At 53.9% G+C, this 24,185-nt stretch overlaps 1 protein-coding gene across 1 annotated transcript in view; it reads right to left on the minus strand.

Annotated features, from left to right (window-relative positions):
* Positions 1-21,835, minus strand: part of kmt2cb (lysine (K)-specific methyltransferase 2Cb) — a gene marked incomplete at its 5' end in the record, with an annotated part of 60,125 nt that extends 38,290 nt beyond the window's left edge. The window contains 16 exons of the mRNA XM_084447263.1: positions 362-466; positions 1,066-1,182; positions 2,806-2,910; positions 4,485-5,152; positions 5,783-5,863; positions 7,873-8,306; positions 8,432-8,607; positions 10,624-10,738; positions 11,534-11,705; positions 11,881-12,043; positions 12,531-12,682; positions 12,875-12,990; positions 15,283-15,468; positions 16,350-16,509; positions 18,304-18,392; positions 21,663-21,835. Of these exons, the coding sequence (XP_084303389.1) occupies positions 362-466; positions 1,066-1,182; positions 2,806-2,910; positions 4,485-5,152; positions 5,783-5,863; positions 7,873-8,306; positions 8,432-8,607; positions 10,624-10,738; positions 11,534-11,705; positions 11,881-12,043; positions 12,531-12,682; positions 12,875-12,990; positions 15,283-15,468; positions 16,350-16,509; positions 18,304-18,392; positions 21,663-21,835 (3,012 nt within the window). The remainder of the gene's footprint in view (positions 1-361; positions 467-1,065; positions 1,183-2,805; positions 2,911-4,484; positions 5,153-5,782; positions 5,864-7,872; positions 8,307-8,431; positions 8,608-10,623; positions 10,739-11,533; positions 11,706-11,880; positions 12,044-12,530; positions 12,683-12,874; positions 12,991-15,282; positions 15,469-16,349; positions 16,510-18,303; positions 18,393-21,662) is intronic.
* Between the last annotated feature and the right edge of the window lie 2,350 nt (positions 21,836-24,185).

Consider the following 24,185-nt stretch of genomic DNA (forward strand, 5'->3'; position numbering starts at 1 on the left):
ATGATGCCTCCCACACACCACGCACATGTCCTGAACACACCACACCACACCACGGAGCTCAACACATGATGCCTCCCACACACCACGCACATGTCCTGAACACACAACACCACAGAGCTCAACACATGATGCCTCCCACACACCACGCACATGTCCTGAACACACAACACCACACCACAGAGCTCAACACATGATGCCTCCCACACACCACGCACATGTCCTGAACACACCACACCACAGAGCTCAACACATGAGTAATTTCTCCTCAAATTCAGTATTTATTTCTTGTATCTTAACGTTTTTTTGCAGTGTAAATAACTATAAACACCACCGATAAAACGTTATTTGATCAAACACCCACCTGTTTCAATGTGAAACTGTCGTTGCTGGAGAATATGACCACCGTGTTGTGCATGGCGTTCTCCTCCTCCTCCTTCACCTGGTACGCCGTCTCCATGGCGGTGAGCTGCGCGTCATCGCGTTATGACGAGCGCACGCACACACACACACACACACACACACACACACACACACACACACACACACACACACACACACACACACACACACACACACAGAGAGAGAGACAGGTCTAAGTCCGATCCCATGATGAGCAAAGAGACCCTTTGTTTTCCCTTCCAATGTTGCGGCGAGAACATTTTAATCTCCTCGAGGCTTCGCTTTGTCCCAACGCCGTTTACTATAGGTGGCTATGACACAGCAGCTTCACTGGTGAAGGCTACGTTTATGGTGACTGGACTGGATTATTGATTAGCATTTTGCGTGCACACTAACATCATAATAGCAACTGTTACAGCCCCCCTGTTATGGAGAATAGGTAAACCCCATCATTAAAACAAAGCTAGCAAATGGGTTAATGTGTCTGTCAACCACATAATTGCTGTTTAGGAAAGACGCACGCGCCCCTCCACCCGCCCCCTTCCCCGCCCTCCACCCAATACCAGGAAACCTGGGAGGATGCAGCCTGGGCCAGAAAAAGGTTAATCTGCATGCTGGTTCATTCTGCTGTGCTTGAACAGGCTGGTGCAGGTGACATGGGCCTACCCCTGGGTTGACTGTGGGACTGGCTCCGTTCTTCCCCCTGGCTCGGCCACGCCCTCCCCTCCCCGACAGCCCCGCCCCTCTAGGTCTCCTCCTGCCCGGGAAGCCGGACCCTCGTCCCTGTAGATGGGAAAACACACACACACACGTGCGCATCAGAACCACGTCTCAGCTAGTGCACACACACACACGTACACGCACACACGCGCACACACACACACACACACGCACACACACCGACCAGCTCTGACCCATTTCCCTTTCCAGACACAAAGCCCACACTGAAACGCATTAAGTTCACGCTCGCTTAACTGGAAGATGAAGTCAGGTTCATTAAAAAGAAAAGGGGGAAAAAAAAGAAGAGGGGTTCTCCAGAGCCAGAGGGGACCTTCCTGGCCGCCCACAGCGCGGAGCTCGGACTCTGGTACTTGAGGGAGAGTGAGATAAGGTCTGCAAACTGAGATTAGGAACAGCAGCACAGCTCCTCGATGTCTGCGGAGGTGATGTCACTTCCCCCGTGGTGCTGTTTGTGCATTGGCCAGCTGCTGCTTATAGCATATGCCTGCATGATAGGCTAGTGATTTTGTTTGGGGGAGGGGGCGTCATCTTTCCTGTTTCAAGAGGGAAGAAAAATGACAAAAGACGATAGGGCTTTCTACGTAGGCCGAGCGCCACAGTTACTGTACCTACAAAGACGATCCCAAAACCCACAGGAGAAATCCTCTTCTCTTGTGTTTTAATATCCCTTGGCACGACGGACGTAATTCCCAAGGAAAGACATGTGATGCGTATCTTTTGAAGTTGCGCAGCTATCAAAACACAACGGCCAAGCGAGTGTTCGGCGCTCTGGGTTGTTGACAGAAGGCCCCGAGATGTTATTCCGGTGATTCTAGCGCCATTATGCAGACGCGATATTTCCGGCGGTGAGGGCCCCGGGCCTGATCGCATCTGCCCAACTGAAAAATCTACGCCCCGCGAAAGCCACCCCGTCCCCCACCTCGCCACCACGCGCACGCCTCACCGGCCACAACCCCTCCACACATGGCAGTTTGGCCCCCGAGCTCGACCCCCCTCCCCACCCCCGACTGTCACCCGGTATGCTGCGGTATAACCTGTCCCTGTCAAGTTCTCGCAATTAACCCTCACTCAGCCCTGCCAAACGTGCCGCCAACATCTCCATGGAAACAGATGCACACATTGCGTCCTTGAATCTCCGTCCTCCTCCTGCTCTCCGGAAATTTATTTATTTATTTTTCATAAACTACTACTGTATAAGATATAACAAGCACAGACAAACAAACAAAAAAATCATGGCCGCCGCCTCTGGGGCCGGGGAATGGAACAGGAAAGCAGGATGCGTCGTTGGTTAGCGTTAATGATTAGTCCATCGCCTTGGCGTTTCTCCAGCGACACGACGTCGCACACGCTAACAGATCTAACCCCCGACAAGTCAATCCCAAGGCTTTAGTCACCCAAGGATAGACTATCCGCAGAGAGACAGAACAGACGTCAGCCACCCTAGCGCTGCTTAAATATCTACGAGTCGGAGCGCTACGGTTTCTCCTCCACCACTCTCCCATAGACCTGCCCGCTAGAACCGACAGGGCATCTGCTCCCAACGGCGGAGGTAGAGGCGGTGAGAGCGGACGCCGGCAGGGGGCGCTGCCGTCGGCCAAGGCTGACCACCAGGCTGGCGGAGGGCCGGCGCCGTCGTGCCGTCGGCAGTGACCCGGGGGTATTTACCGCTCTGATGCTCCAGCCGGGGCTACTGGAGGGCTGCCTGGTCTCTGGCTGGTCTGGGGACCAGGATGAGGGGGAGCTCACACTGCTATGGGGGCTCCATGCGCCCTAAGGTAGGTGGGGTGGGGGGGTGGGGTGGGGGTAGAGAGTGAGAGAGGAGGAGGAGGAGGAGGGGAGGAGGGCGACAAAATGCAGCAACTTAAAAACAAAGCCAGCGAAGGAACAAAAACAGAGACAGATGTTAGAGAGAGAGAGAGAGAGAGAGAGAGAGAGATGCAACGAGTTTAGGCTCAACGTAGCTTAGAGGGACAGTTCAACACGCCCAATAAGGGAAGAGTAAGCAGAGTTTAAACTGAGCTTATGATGCTCTAAAACACTCCCGATTCACTTGGACATTAATATAGGCTATTATAAATAAAGACTTTTAAAATATATATATATATCTATGAAAACATACGCTTGGCTATTCTCCATGCGAGTGAGTTGAGGCTGGTTTTGAGCTAAGGTTTTGCGCTAAGCGAGGCGGCGTTAGTCGCGCGGCGGGGAAGGGTTCTCGGCAACCTCTCGCCATGGCAACTGCGTGGCTCGCTGCCGTGTTGACAAATCAAGGGGGGGAGGGGGGGGTGGGGGGTTGCGTCAGGACGGACGGACGGCGCGCGACGCACGCGTCCGCCCGTCAGACAGGCGCACCGCGCTGGACTGGGAGGAAACGTAGCAGGACTGATTAACACTGCCCCTCGGCCTCGCCCAACAAATTAAGACTCAACTCCGCCGCGTTTACTTAAGTAAACGGACACGACTGGAGAAGGAGGGATATGTTTTGCGAGGCTAAATTCCGCCATCATCCATAATAGATCATAGCCACGGGTGTGATTAATTTAGCGGTGATTAATTAATGTTAGTTAATTAAACCGGGTCTGCATGCATACGCTCGGTCTACGATAGTGTTTTCGTGCAGCAGCAGCAGCGCGAGCGTGGACCGGTTCAACCCGTTTCTGAGGGGCCGTTCGTGGCGATGTTCCAGGGGAAATGACACACAGATGAAGAGCAGGATGAACAGTCTGGTTATGGGTGACTCCATATGGAACGGATGTTGGTATAAAGCTGTATGAGATGGTTGAAACCGGCTGGTAAGACCCCCAGCAAATGAGGAGAAGGGGGGGGGGGGGCGCAGAGGAGAAGTTTCTGTGTCCTCAAGATGCACAGAGACACACGCACACACGCGCACACACACGCGCGCACACGCACACACGCACACACACACACTGCCTGCTGGAGCTCAGTGTGGATACATCCGTGGAGAACTGGGCAATTATTCCGATGGAAACCCTGCGAACGGCTTAGCACAACCCACTGACACCACATCTAATCCACCTGCAAGATCAAAGGATCTCCCTTTCCTCATCAAAACAACCACAAAACAACCAGCTGATCACTGGAACACAATGATCAGACCCAACTCTCCGGCACGTCCACCCAGGAGAATGATCTAGGCTACCGTTTCGAAAAGACATACTGACAGACAGAACCAACCATGTAGCTTTGTGAAACATACGACGTGAAGTTTGAAAAGGATCGTTCCTACGTATGAGACAGAACCAACCGTGTAGCTTGAAACACACAAGGTGAATGATCAGTTACGATATCAGGAGCAGCTGAATGCATGAAGTGGTGGTTCCTACCTGCTTGACCCTGGGCCTCCCGGGGGAGAACTTCCTTTTGGTGATGGCCGGCTTCCCCATGCCGATCTTAGGGGTGAGCGGGATGAGGGTGGCTGAAGGCACCGTACTGCCGTGTTCGCCCTGGCCAGGGGGACCCTGGAGCTGCGGGGCTTCCCTGGGCGAGACCCCCCTGGCCCGGGGAGACGAGTGGGTGGGAGAGGCCGCCAGCTCGGCTAGCCTGTCCAGGGACGCCTTGTGGGGCTTCTCCTCCGAGGGCGACGGCAACGCCGCCGCCGCTGGGCTGAGGAGGGAGGGGCTGGGCTTGCCGCCGAGGGCGTCGTCGGCGTCCATGTCCTCGGGGGTCCCCGGGGTCTCGGCCGGCCTCCCGGGAACGCGCTCCTCCCTCCGCTCCTCCCTGACCTCCTCGGGGGCGGCCTCCGGGGACGGGTCCGAGGGCGAGACGTCCATGGGCTCGTCCTTGACGGTCACCGACGCAGTACTTGGTTCTTTGGTGGGTGAGGTGATGGCCTTGACATCCTTTGTGCTGGGTTTAGTAGAGTGGGGTTCCGACCCCGTTGGCAGGGCGGGTCCGGTAGTGTCCTGTGCCCGGTCTGCCCTCGGCGCTGCCTGGGCTGGCAGGGTTTGCTCCGGGCTCTCTGGCGCCGAGACCTCCCCCGATGGTGGCGTTTCTAAAGACGGAGATAAAGGGGCTGTTGACGCACGTAGAAAGGATGACGTACTGTAGATCAGGTGCTCCCGTAAACTAGCAGATGGCGTCGTACACAGAATTACAGGGTTTCCACTTTAAATGTCAAATTCCCGGACTTTTCCATGAATGTAATGGAAATGGAAACGCTGTCGACGAGCAGGAAGGGAATAACTGGGCACTGGAAAATCAAGTAACCATGACAACCACTCACGCAACGGGAAATGCATGAAATAACAATGCTGTATGGAAAATGTTACTTTTTTTTATGGCAACTAAATTGTAAACACATTACAGACCAAATTCTCTGACATTCCATGACTTGGCCCAAACAATGATCAAATCCCCTGACTTTCCATGTCTGGAAAAGACTTAAAATTCCATGATATTCCAGAAATTCCATAACTGGTTGAAACTCTGGAGACTTCTGTCACACCTGCATTTACAACCAAAATGGATCGAGCCTGTATAAAACTTTGACTGTAGCCTGATTGTTATGAAGAGAGATGTAAAGGTATGTGTGGAGTCAGTCAAAGTATGCAAAAATCAAATAGCCGGTAGTACTTTGCTGTGGATATTGAGAGGAATGAATGAGCAAGTGGGCGAGACCAACCTGTCTGGGACTGCGCTGCGTTCTGGTTGGCTGACACCTCGTTGGCCCCTCCCTCCTCTGTGGCAGCTCCATCTGACACTTCTGTGCAGAGAACGGGAAAAAAAATATATGAAGTCAGCGAATCTTACATAACTGGATTTCACAAGTTCAGACAGGAATTCTCTTGACAGGACAGAATAGGTAGTAGCCCAATTTTGTTGAAAAGACCAACCAACCCCCCCCCCCCCACACACACACACACCCAACCCCCACCCAAAATTCCATGTCACCCCGATCTCGACAAAGCTTGCCGAGGCTCGCCGCAAGGGGAGGGGTAACCATGACAACCAGCCCATCAAGGACTGCGCTCTGGACTGCGTGCACATCGCCGAACGAGGGGGAACGCAGTCGGGGGTCCGTCGACAGGGAGGTGATTAGCTAAGCATTTCCAAAGCACCGGCCGCACGCTCTCGGGGAGAGGGAGTAGCCTAGTCACACCTCGGACCGCGTTTTCGCTCGTCGTCTTCAGATCCCACCGCGGATCTCTCCGTGAGGGGGATTGTGAAAAGGTAAACGATAGCGCCGCTTAATTCAGACGAGGCGTTGTTGCGTCAGGCCTGATTGGGGTTCTCACCGTGAGTCTAACGATGCCTTGTAATCTGCTTCACCACGCGCCTGCTGCTTAAGCCCTCAGGTGAGCAGGACTGGGCCAGGCGATAGCCAGCTGGGTTTAATGACCTTAATCACCGCTCGCAGGTAGGACGAGCTCATTGGCTGGAGAGACGTGTGATGTCACAGCGCGGCTGAGTGCCCGTCCCCGGCTAGTCTCCGCCTACAGGGTGACGGACAGGCACCGTTAACCATTTAATTAAGCCTAATCTAATTAAGGCGTTTATGATTGCAAACGTCTAGTACAATGCCTACGCTCTGAAGGCCAGAGCACTACAGTATGCGCACAGCAAAACACATCAGTCTGTGTGATTACACTGAGGATTGCTACGAAGTGGAGTCCATCATTCAGACGTTGAACCAAGGCCCGGATATTTCCTTTGGCCATAGCAAAACAACATCTCCCAGAGATAGGTGAGGCTAGGGGAGTGTGAGTGTGAGTGTGTGTGTGCGCGAGTCTCGACAGGGGAATCAGTCATCCTCAGCATGTCCCTCGCTTCGCCGTCTCGACCGCCGTGGCGGCGTCTAAACTCGGCGGTCGGACGGTTGAGATCCCCCGGTGGTCGGCACCTCATTTACCCGCACCGACTCGCCCGGGGGACCGGGGGGCCGGGCTGGAGGCGAAGTTCGGGGTCAGCCGGGTCACAGCGCAGACACCGCCTGCATGACTGCGCGAGCACGGGCCTCCGGTGGAGACCATGGCGGGGCATCGCTAAGGAGGAGGAGGAGGAGGAGCAGACTCGGAGGAGGAGGAGCAGACTCCCGCAGATCCCAACCCCAAGCGGCAGGCGCTCCCTCTTGGATAAGATGCAGGACCAGCCCTCCGAGCAGACGGACCCCAAACACTCCCATCGTCATGGGGGGGGGGGAGGGGGGGTCATCATTTACAAAGCAACAAATCACAGTGACTTTGTTGTCACTTTAATCTACTGATACTGGGACGCCATCTGGTCACCGGCGTTCTCTGAGGTCTGTGATTTTGATTTGAGGCATGGCAGAGAAGAAGAGAGAAAGAGAGAGAGATTGTGCACTTCTCTTTCTAGTCTTCGCCCAGACAACCCCAAACCCCCCCCCTCTATCAAACCCTGCCCCCCCCACCCCCTCTATTCCTTCATCTGCTGCGCCGAGGGGCGCCACCGGCAGGCGGAACAAAACGGCATCCGCCGCTTCCGCGTCCCCTTAACACCGAGGGGCGGTAAAGCGCGAGCGACAAACAAATTGTTCGCGCTCCGACGAATCCAACCCCCCCCCCCCGAGATGCTCTGGAGGGACGGGGGCGAGCGAGCGAGAGAGGGAGGGGGGTAGGCCACGCGGGGAAGTATGGATTAATCAAGAACAAACACAAACAACAGCTTCTCCTTGGCAACGGAACACAGGAGGCGCTCGGCGAGGAGCGGTGCCGGGGGCTTATCGACGGTCCCGGGCCGGACCCTGGGTCTTACCGGGCTGCAGGCTCGACGCGGACGGCGGCCTGCTATCCTCCTGGACGGTCTCGCGGACGGCGGCGTGGACGGGCAGCTCGGGCTCTGTGTGCGTCGGGACGGGCGCCAGTTCCGGTTCTGGGTCGCTGTGCGTTGGAGGAGTCGTCGTCGTCGGCGGAGGAGGAGGAGTCGGAGGAGTCGGCGGCAGCTGCGGGCCGGCCGGTTGCAGGTCTTCCGCGTGCGTTCGGGCCAGCCGGGGGCCCGGTTCGGACGAGCCTGCGTGCGTCTGGACCGGGGGCGGGCTCCGCTCTGGGCCCGTGTCCATCGGCGCCTCCCCCTCCGACCACGGGGCCTGTTCCGAGCCGGCGGGCTTGCAGCTGGAGCAGACGTAGTCCTCCCTGGGGTGGACGTCTGCTTGGCCTGAGCTCTGACGCTCACACTCCAGGTGAAGCCATCTGGGTATGAGGGGGGGCGGGGGGGGGGGGGAGGGGACAGGCATTAAAGGGACAGTCCGCCTGACGTTCGACCGCGTCAAAAGCAGGGGGAAGTCAGGAGGAGAGAGAGATCAGCCGCCTCCTACCGTTTGCAGGTGTGACAGGAGAGCAGGTCTTTGTGGTGCTCGGGGTCCAGGATGCAGGCACACAGAGGGCAGCACTGCGCCGGGTCCTGGCGCTGGACGCAGCTCTCGCACAGCAGGCTGGTGTGGTGCCACTGACCGCTGGTCCTGGTGCCGCACTGGACGCACACCCGGCAGTTCTGGGAAGGGACGGGCACAGGGGTCAACGGCGGTTAATGCACTACTGTGTTTGAATGTTTAATATTAACATTCCAGACAGGCCATAGGCTTTAAAATGAATAACAAGGTGTACCCTCATTAACACAGAGCAGAGTCCGAAGCTGAATGATTGTTCTGGTTCCATAACTCACTGGCAAAATAAATACTAGGGATGCACCGACTGCTAAATTCTGGACCGATGCCAATGTTTAAAATTACAATCTGGCCGACCCTGGTGGACGATGCTTGTTTTTTAATGCCAGGGGAAACAAAGGAATGAAGTGTTTGGTTCCAAAGCACCAATTTCACATTTGCATAATAGGTACCCTCATCTAGGTGTGAACTCTTTCTGGCACCATATTTTGCGATTGGGCTGTACTGAACGTTTCTGTGCAGAGCAGAAGGACATGTCCACGGGCCAGCTGGGAAGAAACGTTCACCGGCGAGTGTGCGCCGCGTCTCCGTCTACGGCCCGGCCGAGCCGGGATAACAAACGGCGAGCGTGAGGGCGGCACGCGGCCTGCGCTGTCGTTACGCCATGGTTCTTCTCCGAATCTTCATCTGATGTTACTACACTAACGCTGTGCATAGGAAACGGCCATAGCTGGCACTGCGGTGTACAACATCGGCCGCCGCCGTCGGTGAATGTCATTTTGTTTGCCGACGGGCTCGGGGCGGTCAACGACGCCGGGGCGGGTCGGTGCATCCCTAACAAACAGCGCCGGGGCTGAGCCGAGGAGAGCGCCGTGCGATGTGGAGAGGGAGAGGACAGGGCATGGAAACTAGAACAGGGACTCATTTCTCATTCAGGTCCTAGTCAGACGGCTCCGGTCGTTATGAAAACACCAGGGAGAGGGGGGGAGAGATAGAGAGGAGGAGCGGAGAGGGGGGAGAGGAGGAGAGAAGAGAGGAGGAGGAGCAGGAGAGGAGGAGAGAAGAGAGGGGGAGGAGCAGGAGAGGAGGAGAGAAGGGGAGAAGAGGGGGAGAGAAGGGGAGGAAAGGAGAGGAGAGGGGGCGGAGAGGCAGAGGAGAGGGGGAGGACAGGAGAGGGGGAGGAGAGAAGAGAGAGGAGAGGGGGAGGAGCAGAGTGGGAGGAGAGGAGGGGGAGGAGGAGAGTGGGAGGAGAGTGGGAGGAGAGGAGGGGGAGGAGGAGAGCGGCAGAGGAGAGGAGGAGAAAAAGAGAAGAGGGGGGGAGGGGAGGAGCAGGAGAGGGGGGAGGACAGGCAGAGGAGGAGAAAAGGAGGAGCAGGAGAGGAAGAGGGGAGACGGGGGAGAGGAGAGGAGAGGAGAGAGAGATGGAGGCGAAGAGAGACAGGGAGGAGGACGGGGAGCTTTGAGTCAGAACGAGACGCTCGGTGGCGACGTGCTCCACCGCTCTTCTGGCGCCGGTCTGTGGTGCATCCAGACCGCCACCGCAGCTGGTTGGGTGAAAACCAACACCCCCCCCCCCTCCACCTGCGCTGTCACAGGAAGACGGAGCAGGTGCCGCTGTGGTGGGACGCACGCAAGCGGTTCAACCGACGCGGCCCAGACGCCACGTGCTCCAAACCAGCGCCGCCTTATCTGGGTTGCCGCAGGGGTTCGAGGATTTTAACAGCAGCCTTTCAAATATGAGCCAGAGTGAGTCATTTCTTAACCACAGGAAGCACAGACGCAACCACTGAAAAAGGTCAGGCTCTCTTGGGCGCTGGTGCATTTTCGCAGTCAGTGCTTAGGCAGTTAGGCTAATAATAGTGTGCTTTTAGCAGAAATACCGTTTTCAATAATCAAACAGAAACAAATTAATTACTAATTAATTAAATAATAATACGCTAAGTAGGTAGGCAGGCCGGTGGGTACGTAATCCCTGAGAGGAAATTGCACACCTCGTAGCGCCCCGCGGTCCAAATCTCTGGCTTTTGCTTTGGCAAAACGGGCCCCAACAGCTCAGTCCATTTCCGCCACACGGCCCTCCGCGGTACCAGACACAGCAGGCCTAAAACAGAACCGGTCCTTACCTTGCATCTCCATCCGTTGGTGGGAATGGAGTCCATGGCGGGCTGCAGGCAGAAGGTGTGGTAGCCTTTGTCGCACATGTCGCAGACCAGCATCTTCGTGTCTTCCCCGGGGTGCCTACACACACACGGGGGCCGCGGAGAGAGGGAGGACATCGATCAGGATATGCGTATTGCTGCTAGGGCTGGGTATCGAGTCGAATTTCAAGAATCGATTCGATTCCGATTCACAAGGTTCAGAATCGATTATCACGATTCAATTCGATTCGATTCAATATCGATTCGGTTAGTGTTTTTTTTTTTTTAGCTGTAACCTTAATTACATGACTGCCAAGTTATGCAACACATCAATACTAGGGCTGGGTATCGATACTGATTTCCAAAAATGAATGAATGAATGAATGAATCATTCAATGAATTAATGAACTATTCATACCTTCATTTATTCATTCATTCATGAAATAAAAGATCGATTTTGGGATTCATGAATCGATTTTGAATCATTTAATTCAGAATCGATGAATCGATTTTTTAAACCCAGCCATAATTGCTGCGCTACTATTCATGTTCATAAATGCTCTAAATCACTGCTACTGAAAAATAAGGCCTCGTTGGACTCCGGTAGGAGTTGATTCGAGCGGCTCGCTCGCTCGGCAGAGCGGTGGCTGCCTGAACGAGGTCACGGCGGGTTAGGAAACCGCGCCTCCGGATACAAAAGCCTCCGCCACAAACCTCCAAACCACCGAGAGCTGCTAGACAAACGGCTCGGGTTTGCGCACGCTGCCTTACAGCCTCAGCCGGTACACAGCGAACGAGGGACACAAAACAACAACGACAACAACAAAAACGCTAGCCGCAGTGCGGGGCGGGGAACGCTGCGTTCCGAGGTCGGTGGGGGGGGTCGGTGACTCACTTGCAGGTCTGGCAGACCTTGCACTCGGGGCACTGCCAGCCGGCCCTCCTCAGGGGGGTCACGGCCATGTCCAGGCACATGCCGTGGTAGTGCTGACCGCAGCTGGTGCAGAAAAGCTGGTCTGGCAGGTCCCCCGGGCTGTCGCACAGCGCGCAGATCGCCTCCTCCGGGACTGGATGGGGGAGGAGGGGGGGGAGAGAGAGAGGGGGAGGGGGGGATGAACTCAAACGTTCGTCGACTGCGCTCGGTATCATCCGCTCGGCAATTAAACAGCCCTGTCTGTTTTGTTTTTTTAATTCCGTACTAATGAGGAGATTGTTAGTGAATACGGCCCAGGGGTGACTCACATCTGTGGATGGCCAGTTCCATGTGGTCCGGGCAGAGAAGGGAGAGACTCCTGATGTCCTGAAAAGTCCCGGCCGCCCCCGCGCACGGGTAATGGTACAGTCGAGCGCATCCTTCGGCACAGCACTTGATTGAGGCTCCAAGGCGCTTACAGTATGCACAGTGCTGCGGAGGCAGAGAGAGGGGCAGTCGGACAAGAGCTCATAAATAAAGCGATGTTCCGCTCGTTGTCGCGGGAGAGGAGCTGAACAGCCGCTCGAGAAAACAAACGCTCTTTACATTCCCCCCCGCTCGCCAAAACACACTCACACGCACGCACACACACGCACACACATGGTCACTCGGGAGAATGAAGCGGGTAGACTCGCTGACGGTGTAGCCGTCCGGGTGAGGGTGGGTGGAGCGGTGGGGGTGCGGGGGCTAGCGCTGGGAGTTAAGCAGCCGTGAGAGGCAGATCCCTGTTGAGTGGCGTGACCTTTTCTGTTTTCACAGCTGAGAGAGCCACGCTACCGGGGCCGACCTTTACCGGCCTGATCCGCCGGGCGCATTCCTGCCCCCCCGCGCCAGCCACAGCCCATTACAGCCGGGGGGGGGGGGGGGGGGGGGGGGGGCGCGGAAACCCCCCCCGTTAGTCGGCGGGAGCTCGCCTCACCTTTGTGCTCCCTGAGTCGACGGCTCTGTCCACGTTGAGCAGCGATTGTCCCTCGGCCTCCTCTTCTTCTTCTTCCTCCTCCTCCTCCTCCTCCTCCTCCTCGTGCACACCCTCCGACCACAGCGCGCACCGCTGGTGAGCCCAGCACCGCCCTGCGCTCGCACAAGACAGAGAGGGGACAGGTTAAAAATAAATCAATACATAAAAAAAAAAGATAAAAGAAGACCACTGACGACAGCCGGGCTTCAGATCGCCTCGTGATGACGCCTCAAAGCCGGGTCTCCGAGGAGGAGGGAGGAGGAGGAGGAGGGAGGAGGAGAGAGGAGGAGGTGGTTCCGTCTTACCCGACTCGTCGATGAGAGACCGGACGTCCCGCTGTTCGGGGAGGCCGACGTGAGCGAGCTCGTCCCAGGAGCGGCTGCCAGGGTCCGCGTCTTCTCCCCCAAGACTCTCCGCTCCACTGGGGGAAGAAAAGAGAAGAGAAAGAGAAAGAGAAGAGGAGAGAAGAGATAAAGAAGTGAGGCGGAGGGGAAGGGGGGGGGGAGTTAAGGGTGCTTCTTCAATCCCCAGCCCCATCATCCCTCTTCAACCCAAGGCGAGACCAGAGGCGAGTCTGGAGGGCAAATAAAGAGCGACAGTAGTAGGTATGTCACCGCTCAGGGACGAGGACACATTGAATGAGCGGGGAGGGGGCCGGGGGGGGGGGGGGGGGTCAGCGGGTTGAGAGAAAGCAGAGGAGGAGGAGGAGGAAGGAGGGCCATCCTATCTGGCGTTCCACACAAGGGGCTGGCTGTTCGGTCTCGTGAAGTCAGCTGAAAAGGGAAGTGTTTCTTGCGAGTCCCCGGCTGGCGCAGCTGAGCGGGCAGAAAATGTGGAGAGTGAGAGGCTGAATTAGCATTTAAAAAGGGCCCTGGTTTCAGTACACACACTCGGGCCCAAAAAAAACCTAAGGGATAGATTTCCTAGGATGCTGCCGCTGATGGCGTACTGCCCCCGTCGTGCCTGCCTCCTGCCCCCTCAGACGTGCTTCGTCTTATATAACAGGGCTTCCACACCTCCGCTACATTTCATCCCCTCTTTCCCTCCTCCTCTCTCCCACTCCCCCCCCCCCCCCCCCCATCGTCTGTGTGTCTCTCTCTTTCTTTTCTCCCTCTCTATGTGGCAGTCTGGGCTTAACCCCTATGACCAATCACACGGCTCCAAAACAACAATGCCGCGCTGACTTGGAGCGGTGCCAGGCCTGTGCTGCTCTCCCTCTCTCGTTCTCTCTCTCTCCTCTCTCTCTCTCACTCACACTCTCTCCCTCTCTCTTTCTCTCCCTCTCTCTTTCTCTCTCCCTCTCTCTCTCCCTCCCTCCCCCTCTCTCTCTCTCTCCCTCCCTCCCTCTCTCTCTCCCTCTCTCTCTCCCTCACTCTCTCTCTCTCTATTACGTCACCACAGACCCAAGGGAGACGCTCTATTGGCTCCGGAGCACTGAAACAAATCAGGCAGCTGTCCAGAAGGAGTCCGGGGAGGGTACGGGGTCCGGGGGGGAGGGTCCTTTTGTTGGCTCGGTTGCGTACACAGAGGCGCAGCTCGCGTGTCCCCCCGCTCCGCAGCGGCCCCTCCCCGAGGCCGGCAGGAGCAAGGAGGTGGTGGTGGGGTGGGGGGGGGGGGTGGGGGCACTGCTAAGGGGGCAGCACCAATTCAGCGGGGCTAATGCGACCCGCGCGTAGTCAGGGAATCCCTTTAGCCCCCGTGTGTGAGGTGCAAACGCGTCACCGATGGGGGGGATGGGGGGAAGGGGGGGCGTCCACCTACGGATGATGAGGGAGAGTGTGACGACCCGGCCAGCGCACCGACGGGTTCATAGACATTCGTACTTGCTCTGGACTAGGGATGAGACGCTATGGATTTTTGCATTACGGTACGGTATCTAGTTACACAGTACGGTTTACGGTATTTCACGGTATACGGCATTTTCACCTCGAATAGACTAATAGGAGTTCTAGAGTCCTACAGTGCAACACATGATGGAAAATACACACTATTGTAATTAAGCTCAGTTTATTAATAGCAAGCTTATATTAAATTACAAAATTAACTCTTGCAAGCAACTGTAAATGTGAATTTTCAGCAGCGCATTATTGTGTAATACCGTAAACATAATACCGTAAACACAGGGAATGTCACAGTTCTAATACCGTGGACATTTTATACCGTGGTTCACGGTTTTACGGTATACCGTCTCATCCCTACTCTGGACACAGAACCGAGGATGACGTGACGAGCAACTGCCAACTCCGCTGATAACGGCCAACTGTCTGTAGCATACAGTCCGTTATTAGATAGATACTTTATTGAATTTGAGAAGCTATATACGTTCCAGACATCCAATATCAAGACTACAAGTCTTGACCACGCCGACCTCTCGCGACAGCGGCACACAGCGAACCGACTCTGCCGTTCGAACCCACACACAGCCCCCGACGGCCGGAGAAGGGGAGGAGTGGGGGACTCTTTGTTTTATTTCGGTGTCGTATTGTCCGTGCGCATGTCCAGCCCCTGCAGGGAGACCGGCGGCCGCGCGCAACACAACAGCCGGCGACATCAAAGCCGGGGGGAAGGGGGGGGGGGCCCTGAGAGCCGGCAAGCGCCACCCCCCTACCCCCCCGCGCCCCGTTTCATGCAGCTCATTAACCAGCCGAAACCACTTCACTGTCCGCCGAAGGCCAAAACCGCGGCGGTGGGGGCGGGAGCTGGGCCCACTTACTTCTGTGCGCCCCTCTGTCCTGAGGTAGCCTCCCTGGCTGCGTTCGGCTGAGTGGTTGTGTTGTTGTTGTTGTTGTCGCCGCCGTCCTCGCCGCCGCCGGCGCCTCCTCCTCCGGCGTTGCGGCCGAGGGAGGGGTGGAGTCCGGGCGTGGCGCGGAACGGCCTCAGGTCCCCCTGACCCAGCAGGCTGCGGGCGCCGCAGTAGCAGAAGGCGCAGAGGTGCTCGCTGGAGGGAGAGAGAGAGAGAGAGAGAGAGAGAGAGAGAGAGAGAGAGAGGGATAGGGAGAGAGGGAGAGAGAGAGAGAGAGAGAGAGAGAGAGAGAGAGAGAGAAAGGTGTGTTAAATTATAGATGCCAAATGCCACTTGCTTCTACTGGGCACCATGCGTGTAATTATGAATTATTTTGTCTTCAGAATATGGAATATCTGTGCATCATATATGAGCCCCGGACGGGAGGGAAAAAAACACAAATGCAATATTTGTGCTGCAGCGTTGCTCTCAACGAACATCTGTGTTTAATATCATAAACGTTCACGGGGGCAGGGAGACTGCTTTTGATCAACAACACTATCAATCAATCAATTAATCAATCAACCAATCAATCCACACACCATTCAGGTAAACGCGGACTACAGAGAGAGAGAGAGAGAGAGAGAGAGAGAGAGAGAGAGAGAGAGAGAGGGGAAGAGAGGAGCCAAGAGAGGCGGGCGTGCAAGAAATAAAGAAGGCAGTAAATATTTATCAGTTTTCTAAGGGAGGAGATGGGCCCGTTAATAAGATCCCCAGAGACGCTGTCGGCCCGCCCTCCATCAACACCGTCGATAGTGCAAGTCAGTCCGGGAGATTGATTACAACCTTTAACAGAGTGGCACCTGGGAAGAGAGGACTGTTGCCGCTACGAGCCGACGACTCCATTTTGACGACACAAACAGGGTACACCACCCCGAGCGTGTGCGATACATTTTCCACACGACCATAAGCGCATGGCAGTCCCCGCCAACTGGCGCGGCCTCACGCGAGGACGGGTTTGGGGGCGGGGAATCACGGCGTTAAACGGCGTCTCTAACCTGCTTCCGGCTTCTCTTCCCACTGGCGCCGACGGTCCGGCTGTGTCCCCCCCGGCTGGAGAGCTCTGGACGAGGGGGGGAGAAGGCTCGTCCTCCCCGTCTCCCGGCTCCTCCGCGGTCCGCGCCTCGACGCCGCTCTCTCCCGACGGGTCTTTAGTCTCTGGAGGACACATGGGAGATGCGACGAACGCAGTCAGGAGGAGAATAACTCGGCACAGACCCCATATCCCGTGCGGAATTTAAATACAAATTTGCCTTTAAACGTCTGTTGTTTGCACTAGTCCCGAGGTGATCCGTCTCAGAGTAATACACGTCAGCACTGAAGCAGCTATGATGGTAAACAGAGCTGGTCTGACAGATAGTTGACAGAGGGCAGGTGGATTGTCTTCTAGCTCCGGGTCAGACACGCCCCTTTGCTAGAGAAACATGGACGGTGAAATTGGAGAGCATATGATCTGGCGCTGATTACAGCACAGCCAGGGGGAACCCTGAAGGCTGTGTCTCGCTCACATACTGTAGTCACACACACACGCATATACACACGCGCATGCACACACACGCATACACACACACGCGCATACACACGCGCATACACACGCGCGCGCATACACACGTGCGCGCATACACGCACGCACGCAGGCATGCGGACGCACACAACACACACATGCACGCACACACACACGCACGCACGCATGTACTCACACACACACACGCACGCAAATAACAATGGACAAGAAACACCAATGACTCACATATCACTGAAGTTGTGAAGGATAATTTGACAGCTGACCAGCCAGCGGGCTAACCTAAAGATTGAGGCTGCGTTCGGGGGTAATGACATGTCTTAGGCTCCCTGACGTTCCCTCACCTGACAGCTCATGACTTGGATAAGCATTCAACATCCCAGGCAATTTGGGGGGTTAGGGTTAACAATTTGGGAGTCAAAGGTCATCTAAAAGTAGGTCAAGGGTTTAAGTTTGACGGTAACCAATAACGAATAACATTTTTTGAGGTCGCTACGGCGGCGTGCGGTGAAAAGACAAAGAGGGCAAGTGAAAAGCATTTTCAGGAGGGCACGGCCGCGGGGGTCAGTACAACGGGGCGCCTTGTAACCTTTGACCTCCGCTGCGCAAACAGCGACCGTGTGCAGGCAAGACTGCGAGGAGCCATTGTGAACTCCGTGCCGCCAGCTCGCTGGCCTGAGGAGAGAAAGCCAGAGCCCTGGGTGCTGCGATGCTCAGCGAACGACGACTGAAGAAAAGGGCGATTGCGCAACCTGTTCTTTAGAAATGGGGGGAGCTTAACAGAGCCTTGGAAAAACAAATCCCCCCCCCCCAAAGAAAACATTATTTCGCCAGAAGAGTACCCACCCAAATTCTCTCCTTAAAAGCACGTTGTGTTGCTGACAGGTAAACTGGGCCTGAGAGAACAATGGCCGTCCGTTGGCAGAGCCCCCCTCCTTGCTATAGCGCTACCGTACCCAGATCTATGGAAAGTGGAGGTGCGTCACGTGGCGCGACGTAAACACATAAAAAATAAAAAAAAACTCATAAATGGGCCTGGGGAGAGTGATGGGATTTTAAAAAGCTTTTAGAGGGCATTAGCCTTGGGCTCTTTCCCATTGCACCTCAATGCCAATCTCAGTGCAGGAAGAGAGAGGGGGGGCAGGGGGGGGGGGGCTGGAAAAAAATAAAACACCACACACGCACGCTCGCTCGCTCGCTACCCAGCTGCAGCTTCACGGCTCAAGCTAAACCCTTTCAATTACAGCCCAGAAGTAGAGGCGTGGGGTGCCAAGAAAAAAAGCTCTCATCCATTCCACTCCAGGGATCGGGGGGGGGGGGGTAGCACCCCGGTATGAGGGCAACCAGAGAAGGCGAGGCTGAGGTTTGGCTACCGGCCCCCTCGCCCCCCCCCCCCTCTCGCGGTGGCCGGTAGCGAGAGAGAGACTCACCTGCGTCCTGAGGGCCCACCGACTCCGCCGCCTCGGTCCCATCCATGCTGTCCTCCTCGTCCATGGCTGCTCTCCCTCTGGTACGACCCCTGGGAGGGAGGGGGGGAGAGAGAGAGGAGGGGGTGGGGGAGGGGGTGTTACTGCCTTGGAGAGGGTGGGCGGGTCATGAATTAGTTAAATATAGTCACAGCTGTCACTGATTTTTAATGGAGGCACTCCGGGGGCGCTTGGGCAACGCGACAGGACAGGGCAGGGGCGCAGCGGCAGGGGCGACCGGGCGGTGAGCCTGGGACAGTGGAGGGGAACATGGGGTGCTGGACGCTCGGGAGGGGACGAGTAGAGCTGCTGCTCAGAGCCGGTGGGTGACCAGGGCCGCGCGCGCCCGGTCTGATCTGTCACCGAGAGGATCCTCCAATAGAAGCCGTCCGACATAAAGCCGGTGTGGAGTAGGGATGTACACGCGTACAATTCTTACTTTTCAAGGTTGACTGATTAGCGGTTGTTGTGAGAAAACAATTGATAATTCGTGCTTGCAAAAAAGGCTGGCATTGTGCCAACTTGCTCGCACTAGCTCCCGGTTTGCCTAGTAAAAATGATTACAAAATCGTTTCACTTTGAATAAGCTCATTTGAGCATCAGCGCTCGCTTGCAGAAAGATAAGCGTCATGTAAGGCCTAATTCTAAACATGTTCTAGAATTTTAGACGACAAAATCCCAGCCCAGGATGAAGGTGTGGCTTGACAAGAGGTGCCGTTTGAAGAAATCAGGGCAGGCGTGTCCCTCACTCATTACCTCCCCTACTAAACCATCAAAGCAGCTAACGTTATTAGTCCTGCTCTCTTTTTGTTGTCGTTTCTGTTTCTACTACCAGTTTTAAAAAATCAACTTAGCTCCACCAAAGCGACAATCGAATAATCAAATATCCTAGCCCATCCCTAGTGGAGAGGATAATGGTCATGGATACGAATTAAACGGCAACATCCACACAGTGAGCCTGCTAAGTGGGAGGTGCAAACGGAGCCCGATGGGAGCACAGTCTCAGGGGGAGGGAGTGGAGGGAGTGGAGGAGGGAGGGGAGTAATTTTCGATGCCACTGGAGAGAAAAATCATAATCGGCTGGATGCCAAATCAACCCCTCCCTACAAATGGCTTCCTACTCCAGATAAGCAAACGAGACTGAAACCGCCGCTGGATGACAATTCAAATCTCGGGGAATTGGCCGACCTGACTTGAGGAAACCTACCTCTGCCAACGTTAATCAAACACATGACATTGGATTCAGATGAAGCGTGGCGTTGAATAATCCCACGACTTAAACACAAACAATCAATCAAGAAATTAGAGAAAACTCCCCGGCAACGACAATGCCAGTGTGTCCCTTATCAACCATTCCATCTAGGCCAAGTAGCCTAGAAGACGCCTAAAGCACAGTGATGCATGCAGTGTGCAGTGGGGATCTTGCCCAGTCTGTAGTTCTGTTAGAAGACCCCCCCCCTCCCACCCCCGTATCCCCAGTCTCCTCACAGTAACATGCGCTGACGGGGGTGTCGACAGACACCGGGATTAAAAATGCATTGGCGTTCCCAGACATCTCCGACTCCTCTCTCCAGCTGTCTGGAGAGGAGGCAGGGTCCGCACTGGTGCCAAGCGCTTAGCGGACGCAGCGAGGCCAACGTGGAGGATGATAGCGCTCGACCGCCGACCCTTCCTGGGCATGAAACATCACTTTCTCCGGTCTTCAGGGGTCACTAGCTAAAGAGATGCGGGCCTGGGGTCAGGCCTACTCGCTTCATGATCAGGCGCCAATAAAAAGCGTTTGACATTTCCGCTTACACTACCGTGCGGTCACTGTCCAGTGTGATCATTCAGGACGCTCTGCGTTTGCGTGTTTGGGTATGTGACCCTACGGGGTAACACGCTTACTGCAAATAACAAAGCTTAAAGCATCGGGTTTCACTGCGAGTCCTACGGCCCTCTTTCTCTGTGACAAACCCTGGCAGACCCGAAGATCCAGCCCCCTTACCCTGCCTGAGCAACTTATCCCTACAATCCCACCACCAGGAGAGGGAAAAAAAGAGAAAGAGTGAAAATAATGCTGTGGTAAGTAGTCCCAGCTCCATGCAAGCGGATATCAAAACCTGGAAAGGACTCACGCTGCTGTGGAGTGGAGCTTGTGGCTGTTGAACTAATCCTGGGAATCCAAATCAATCACAATGGTGCCACATGGATCACTAACTGGTGTGGGGATAGCTGCCTCCGTATTGTGCAAAAAGGACAAATGGACAAAATATACCTAACCTGGTTGACAAAGCATGAAGACTATTGCAATTCCCGTAATAGTCACACCGCCTAGCCTGACTTCCATGCATGTACTGGTCTCAACACCTGGTCCTTCTTGCGGGTAAAATGATGGTATTTACACTATAATCAGTAATCTATCTGGGGTGGATATGGCCAGCTCCTATCCTTAATTTATTAAGGGTGCTCCTTGAGATGCAACTAGTGCACAGTATACATACAGCCCGCTACACTGAGGCATCAATTGCTCCAATTCCATTGCTTTCATCACTGTCTGTGTCCCTGTAGACTGGTGGTAGCCTATAGTCAGTCATTCAACCCTATCTGAGGACGTTACTGACCACACTAACTGACCCATGACTCCAGCCAACAACTAAATTCCAGGTCGAAATGCAACCGATGGGGATTCTCCTGTGAGAACCAGAACCAGAAACCGCGAGAACGCAGTCGGGATCTCTGCTGACCAATCAACTAACGGGATGCATCTAAGGTACTACGGTCACTATGGTCGGCCATGCATTATAAACACAGCTGATTGAGAAACAAAACGCACTGGGGCCCGTGTATTAAATCAATGGAAGAGGGCTAAGTGGGAAAGGAGAGAGTGAAGGACCTTGCAGGCATTATATTACACAGCAGGGCTGTGAGCTGCATTATCTGTTACCATGGCAATAACAAAGAACCCAGGCAAAGCATACAATAAAACATTGGAAAGGTTCTGCGCTTGCGTTACCTGAATCTATGCCCTCGCTCCACTCCATCATTGTCATCATAGTGCTGTCCTGAATGGGCATGTTTGCTAACTGATAATAAAAAATTGCCTAACTGCCCAAATGCAACTCAGAGTGTGTATTTGGGGCCCTGGAATAAATAACAACCCAATACAAAACTGGTAACTGCTCTCATGAGTAGACCCAGAGCTAGCATGAAATTTCAGTAAAATGTCTTCAATCACCACGTTGAATACAATCTAATTCTCTAGACGAATGTGCGCACATGCAACTAGCAAACACACACGATCATCCTCGTCTAAAAAGCGAGAACCGAGGTGTTAAACGTACTTCTTCCTGGTCTTGGATGTGACCGTGGTGGGTGGCGCCGGAGGCGGGGCGGCGGCATCCTTGCGTGGCCTGCCCCTGGGGCGCTTGTCTGTGTGGGCCGGGCTTCCTGTGGACACGGGAGGCAGCGCGGGCCCCTGGTCAGAGGGCTCCACAGTCTTATCCTCTGATGACATTCTGCGCAAAGAAGGAGGGCGACTGTTAGACCATCTTAGGCTAAACTTGTAAGATCCCTCTGATCATACTCCATGTGTAGAACAATCCTACTGGAAGTTTCACAAAGGTGGCGATAGATAAATCATGACAAAAATGTCCCAAATGTCCATGTCTGACTAAACAGAACAAGGGGTCCATTTCAAATAAAAACACAGGTTACACATCTAACCTACAGTACATTGGAGTGTCAGCAATGTTGAGGTCACCTACCTCCCCTGTTTCTGCATCCTGAACTACCTGGCTGTGATCTCATGTCTCTCTGGTCGAGCCTTGGTTCTGCTCTGCCTCGCTCCAGCTCTCCTCTCATTTTTTGTCTCAATAGGATCTTCTCTGAGTTCTGGTGTTTGCTGATCCCTGATGTTTGATTTCTCGCCTTGTTTACCATTGGCAATCAGACACAGGATAACATTAACCAATTTGAAAGCTGTATGAAGACCTCATGAATGGTAAATGGGCTGCGCTGCACTTATATAGCACTTTAATCAAAAGCGCTTTATAATTAAGGCCTCTCATTCACCCATTCATACACACATACACACACCAATGGCGGCAGCTGCCATGCAAGGCTAGCCTGCTCCTTCAGTGTCTTGCCCAAGGACACTTCAACATGTAAAGAGGAGCCGGGATTCGAACCGCCGACCCTACCATCATTGGACAACACACTCTACGTCCTGAGCTAAAGCCTCCCCCCACGGGAGAGAACTTATTAGCACAATTGTGTATTCCAGCCTCTAGATGATATCGACCGCCTGCTCCCGTCTTTTCGAGGGATCACAACATCCTGTCCTCTCAGTTGACGAGGCACGATGCCAATGGAAGGACGCCACTATTTCCTGGAGCAGCTTCATGGGTTCCCCCTCGGCCGCCACTGATCTTAAGTTTTCCAACTCACAATGATTTGTCTGAAAGCAGGTGCTTACCCGCTCAGTCATCCAAATGTTCACTGCTGATGATAATGCTGATGATAATGTTAAACTTTTGAGGTATTTGTATATAAGACTGTACATGTGGATTTGTGTGTGGATTTGGGGCCAAACAATTGGATCATCTAGGCAAAACAATTGGATGCCATGGCCTTATTCCATTACAAGGATGGGGCCTACATAGCCATTTTGAACAAATATATGTGGCTTATTATGTTTATTGAATGGCTGGTCAAACTGAGTACAGCATGTAGCACACTGCATATGGGTTGATCAAACAGACATGGGGGGCAGATCTAATCAAGGAGACAGAGACTTAGGGGAGAGGTCACAACAAACCTTTTCACTTTAACTTTTCCCCAAACAGGTAAACCTATTAAATCCATAGAGGTAGATCAAGTCATGCCAAGTGATGGGTACTCTCTGGTTGAATCAGACAATCAAAAAACAAGAGGGTCCTAGCTTGCTAGCTTTTTGTTGAATCAAGCTAAGACACAAAGCAGCTGCCCCTTCAATGCAGCTAACATGGCTAGCTTGCTACTTTGTTGTCTTTGTTCGCCTGTAACTGATATTTGCAAGTTCTAGTGAATACGACACTGGTCTGACTGTGCTTATTGTTCGCAATAAGTTAAAAGACAAGTCTGAGACCATATGGTTGTTACATATGAGATTAGCAAATGACTTGCCACAAACAGGTTAGGTAACCTAACTACCCGGTGTTAGCTAGTTGGCTGTGTCTAGAAAGCTAGTTGAAGTTGCTTCTAAATAAGCGCACACTGCCATACAGAAATTGTACAATTGCACGTAGTGTGTCGAGAGTGGGTAGAATGCTTCCACACTCTTTAAACGACTACGTTATCTCTTGCCAGGTAATATTGCGAATCAATTATAGGTATACAGTATGCAGAATATTAGCAAGCTAGTTACAGTAGCTGGTTGGTCTGACGACTGGCGAATGTTTGGGCCAACAGAACAGGACTATTATCTGAAACGAAAACTCTCCAAGAACGTTCCATGCCTATAGCTATATTGATATGGTATCTAAATAGATACCATTTAGCACAAGTAGAAGGTTATACTTCTACTGTAAGAAAACATTAATTTATATATTACACTATACTATATGATAGTAACTCATTGGATCTTTCCCTTCGTTATCATTTCCTTCAGTCCGCATTCTGAAAGGTCCTGAGCTTGTACACCATGGATGTTTTACATTGGCAAGTTGTACTTTACGATCTAACGTTACAGCTGATCTGACCCACTGTAATAATCGTCTGAGTTCTCATGAATCAGAAATTAAATATGAATGCAGGTGAACGAGCAATTCCAGTCTCATGCAACTTTCAGTGGCCAAACGACAATGTTAATTCCTACGAAATATCTT

The sequence above is a fragment of the Borostomias antarcticus genome, assembly GCF_949987555.1.
Source record: "Borostomias antarcticus genome assembly, chromosome: 12".
In the NCBI taxonomy this organism is placed as follows: Eukaryota; Metazoa; Chordata; class Actinopteri; order Stomiiformes; family Stomiidae; genus Borostomias; species Borostomias antarcticus.